The 4,195-nt window shown below is 57.1% G+C and overlaps 1 protein-coding gene across 1 annotated transcript; it reads right to left on the bottom strand.

Moving 5' to 3' along the window:
* Window positions 1-201: 201 nt before the first annotated feature.
* On the bottom strand, window positions 202-774 carry LOC116154499 (glutamate receptor ionotropic, NMDA 2C-like). The gene has a single exon (XM_064477349.1). The coding sequence runs from the start codon at window positions 772-774 to the stop codon at window positions 202-204; it is 573 nt and encodes a 190-aa protein (XP_064333419.1).
* Between the last annotated feature and the right edge of the window lie 3,421 nt (window positions 775-4,195).

Below are 4,195 nucleotides of genomic sequence, written 5' to 3'. Positions count from 1 at the left end.
ACCAAAGGTGGGTTTGCCACCTGCCCAGCCCTCATCCAGACATGAATTTCAAAGCAGCCCAGGAAGTTTCTCCTCTAGAGCATGGGAACGTCATCCCCACAGCCTTCTCCTGCCTCACCCGTGTCTCCCTGAGCCCCCACCTCCTTGCTGATCCCACCCAATCCCAGCTTCCCAGGACCTGAGTGTCTCCCTGGCCCAGAATCAGCCCCACTCCCCCAGCCCCAGCCTGGCTCCAGGCTCCAGGGATGAGGGGACATGATTCTGAACAGGCACCTTAGGGGTGAGGACCACGGCAGAGCCCCCACTGATGCTGAGGATAGGAACGAGGGGCTGGGAGGAGATGACGTCCAGGATCTGCTCCACGGCCTCAGTGCCGACGTTGCCCTCAGAGACGATGCCTTGGACGCGGGCAGCACCCAGCAGCCCGCAGATCTTGGTGAGAAGACTGCTGGGGTTGGTGGTGTTGACCCCCACGGTGAGTGGTTGGATCTCTAGGAGCAGGTCCAGGAAGCTCTGGGGGATGAGGCGGGTATGGGCCTGGGCCTGCAATGGCCCTGAGCTGCCGAACACCACGGCCACCGTCACAGCCTGCTCGCCCTGCCCGGGGCCCAGCCCTGCCCAGGCATCAAGGAGTGAGGTGAGCAGCAAGGCTGGCCCCAGAGCCCCCCACCATGTCCACCAGAAGGTCCTGCAGAAAGACCAGGGTAGGCATGGGGAGGGAGGCAGAGGCACGAAAAAAAAGAGAGACAGAGAGGAGGCGGAGGCCAGCGTCATAGGGGCACACATCCAGAGGATGAAAGAGAAGAGGCGGAGCCTCCTTCCACAAAGAGAGGCAGAGAGAGAGGGAGACAGACACAGACAGACAAAGAAAAAGAGACAGAGGTTAGCTGAGCATCCAAGCGCAGCCCAGAGGGTGGGGGCTGGGAAGAAGATGCCAGGCTAGGTGCTCATTACTTCCGTTTTATGGTTGAACACCATGCTTGGAAACTCATCCATCTGGGTTCTGCCCCAGGAAGGTACACAGCAAATGCTAATCTGGTGCCAAGTGCATGGATTTGTGTGGAGAGGCTTGAGTTCAAGTCCCAGTTCTGCCACTTACTAATTGTGGGATCTTGGGGAAGTTGCCTAGCCTCACCGAGCCATGTTTTCTTGCCTGCAACAATCACAGGACCTACTTCACAATGGTGTGAGGGGTGCCCGCTCTTATCAGCATCCTTATCCTACAGGTGACAGCCCCACAGCCAGGGGAAGGCAGGCAGCTCTGTCACACACACACACACACACACACACACACACACACACACACCATTCTCCATCCTAAACTGGACCTAACATCTCCAAGGAACCTCCTCTGCATAACCCTGCCTGTCTCAGAGCCCCCTCCTCCTGGGCACTGGACATCCCTACCCTCCCCCCATTGCCTCAGTTAGTAGCCGCTCTTCCACAGCAGGTGTGTGACCCAGTTGATTTGTTCGGAGCTCAGAGTCACCTGAAACCCTGAGGTATCTCACATATGAGCTGCCTCCCTAGGCCATCACTGATGGGAAGGGATTTTTACCATAACCCAAGGGCCTGACGTGTATCTCTGCTAAATGAGCATCATGGCTTTGGACTGGGACCAACAGCCACACTGGTGAGTGGTGCCCATGCATGCAGTTCTCCCTCCCAGCTGGCCATCGGCCACAGCTTTACCCCCTCTCCATCTCCATGACATCCCCAAAAAACTTCCGAACAGGGGAGAGTGGAAGTGCGACCAGGCCGGGCCTGGTTGAATTCAGGAGGAGGAGACGGGAGTTTTGGCAGGTGAGGGAATACTGTGCTCACTTTTCTGCCCTTGCAACTCCCCCTGTGTGTGATTTCCTCGTACACTGACTTCCAATGTCAGCCTGGAGGCGCGTGTGCGTCTTGTGTGCAAGCCTGAGCGTGCTGTGCCCGCAGCTAGCTCCAACCAGAGGTTTCAAGTTACACCTGAAAAGGGCACTGCCGTGCTTGTTCCACACTTTGCAAGGCCTCTCTGTGCTCCTCTCTGCCCGTCCCTGTAGGTTCCCCACCCTCTGCCTCCCAGCTCTGAGCTCCAGATCTCTGCTGCCCAGAACAGCAGCCTCCAGTCACGTGTGACTATCGGGCACTTAAATGTGTCTCGTCGGAAGTGCGGTGTGTCATGTCAAATACACACTGGCTATTGAAGACTTAGTGTTCAAAAAGGAAAATATCTCAATATTTTTATATGGATTACATGACAAAAGAACATTTTATATACATTGAGTTAAACACAATATAGCCTTAGAATTCATTTCACCTTTCTTTTTACTTTTTCTACTGTGCCTTCGTGAGCTCTCATGTGGTTTCTTTTGGAAAACGTGGCTGTATATGAAGGTCCCAGGTCCTCCCTCAGCTCCAACGGGGCACTGTCCCCCGAGACTCTCTGATGGGAACGTGTCCTCCAGGACTGGAGTTGAGGAGAGGAAGCTGAGGGAGGTCTTGTCTCTCACAGAAACGGATCTCAGGATGCCTCTGGAGGGAGGGGTCCCAATCAGGCAAGTCTTTGAACTTAAAATAGCAATGGGCAGACTCAAAGAGATGCAGACTCCAGAATGTTAGCACCACATGGCATCCAACCTCCCACAAAGGCAGGAGAGGGGGACCCACTGGCCTGAAACACTCCTCTGGCCACTGCAACCCTCAAACAGCACAGCTGCTCCCTGGTGCCCACAAATTAAGCCCAGACACTAGGTCTCATGGACAGAGCCCCACACACTCTGACCCCAACCAACTGTCCTCCCCTCCGTGGACCACACACTCTTGTCACTTAGGGGTGACCCTACTACCCTCGTCTCTTGGCTTTTGTTCTGCTGTTCCCTCAGGCTAGAATGTCCTCTTCCCACCACCTCTCTCTTGTCTGCCCAACAGATCCCCGAATTTTCAGAGCCCAACCTCAATCCCTCTCCCACAGAGCACCTGCCTTAGTTCATCCAGGCTCTGGAAACATGCGTGAGAAGACAGAGGGTCTGGGTCTGGCTCTAGGCCGGTTGCCCTTCCCCCCACCCCACACCCCCACTTCTCCTGGGTTGGGGAGCTCCTCTGCCAGGGTTTCCCTTATTTTGCTCCGTGGCAGGTTATTTGCCAGCCCAAGATGCCCCCGACCCACACTGGACTATTGTCTTACAGACCTCTGCCCACCCACTTGGGGTCTACCCCTTTCACAAGTGGGCTGTTAATATTTTATGAACACCCGGGCCCCAAAAAGGGTCCAGGGAGAGGATGGCAATGGTCAGTCTTCCAGGACCCTCAGCATCACCTTGAACCACCTGAGCATCTCCATGTGCTCGCCCAATCTCAGGCAGGCTCCCACACACGGACATGCACACACACTCACACTCCAGACATCTGATGGCTGCCCCCTCTCCCAGGCCAGAAGCCTTGGTCCCAGGAGTTGGCCCCACCCACCAGCCACGCTGTCTCTGGGGGAGCCGAGGGACCGAGGCTCGGTGGCTCCTCTGGATCCACTTCCCTCCGAGTGAGCGGACTCTGCTTTACCGTCGGGTTTTCCTCCCTCCCTTTCGCTGAGCTAAAACCCAAACCCAGGTGTCAGGGGAGACAACCATTTCTCCATCATGACCCCACTGACACGGGCACGGAGGTCTCCCTCCTCCAAAACTAACTCCCCCCTCCCCGCTGAATCCGCCCAACCCCCAGGGAACCTCTTACACTTGGCCTGTGAAGTTCGGGGTATTTTTAGGCCAGCGATAAATAATTCATAGGGAAAGTGGCATCAGGCTACCCCCACGTGAGGAAGGGGTGTGTGCTGCGAGAGCCACCATCACCCACGGCTCAGGGACACTGGCATTGCGGCAGAGGCAGCAGCGGCGACTCCGAGTAACGGGACCCGCACCACGCCTCCTGGCGGCCAAGCTGGGCACCACGCACTCCGCGCCCCTCGCCTCGCAGCTACCCTCTGCGGGGGGGGGCGTGTCCTCGCTGCCAGGCCCCCTTCCCCACTGCCACAAGCTGGTCGCCACCCCAAGCCCCGAGGGTGGGGGTTGCGGAGCTCGCCTGACAGGCAGAGCTGTGGGCGGGTACCACCCCGGGCCTGCCCTGGGGCAAACCCAGGGGTCTGGACCCCTGCTGACCCAATCCCCTGAACAATGTTATTGGAGTTTCTAGTATTGGCACAGCCAGAAACTAGATGGGTTCC

Source organism: Camelus dromedarius, chromosome 21 (genome assembly GCF_036321535.1).
Source record: "Camelus dromedarius isolate mCamDro1 chromosome 21, mCamDro1.pat, whole genome shotgun sequence".
Taxonomy (NCBI): domain Eukaryota; kingdom Metazoa; phylum Chordata; class Mammalia; order Artiodactyla; family Camelidae; genus Camelus; species Camelus dromedarius.
The sequence above is the reverse complement of the archived record's forward strand: the minus strand, read 5'-3'. Positions and strand labels throughout refer to the sequence as shown.

Coding starts and splice junctions, on each gene's coding strand:
- LOC116154499 (XM_064477349.1), bottom strand. CDS start 774: ATGACGCTGGCCTCCGCCTCCTCTCTGTCTCTCTTTTTTTTCGTGCCT.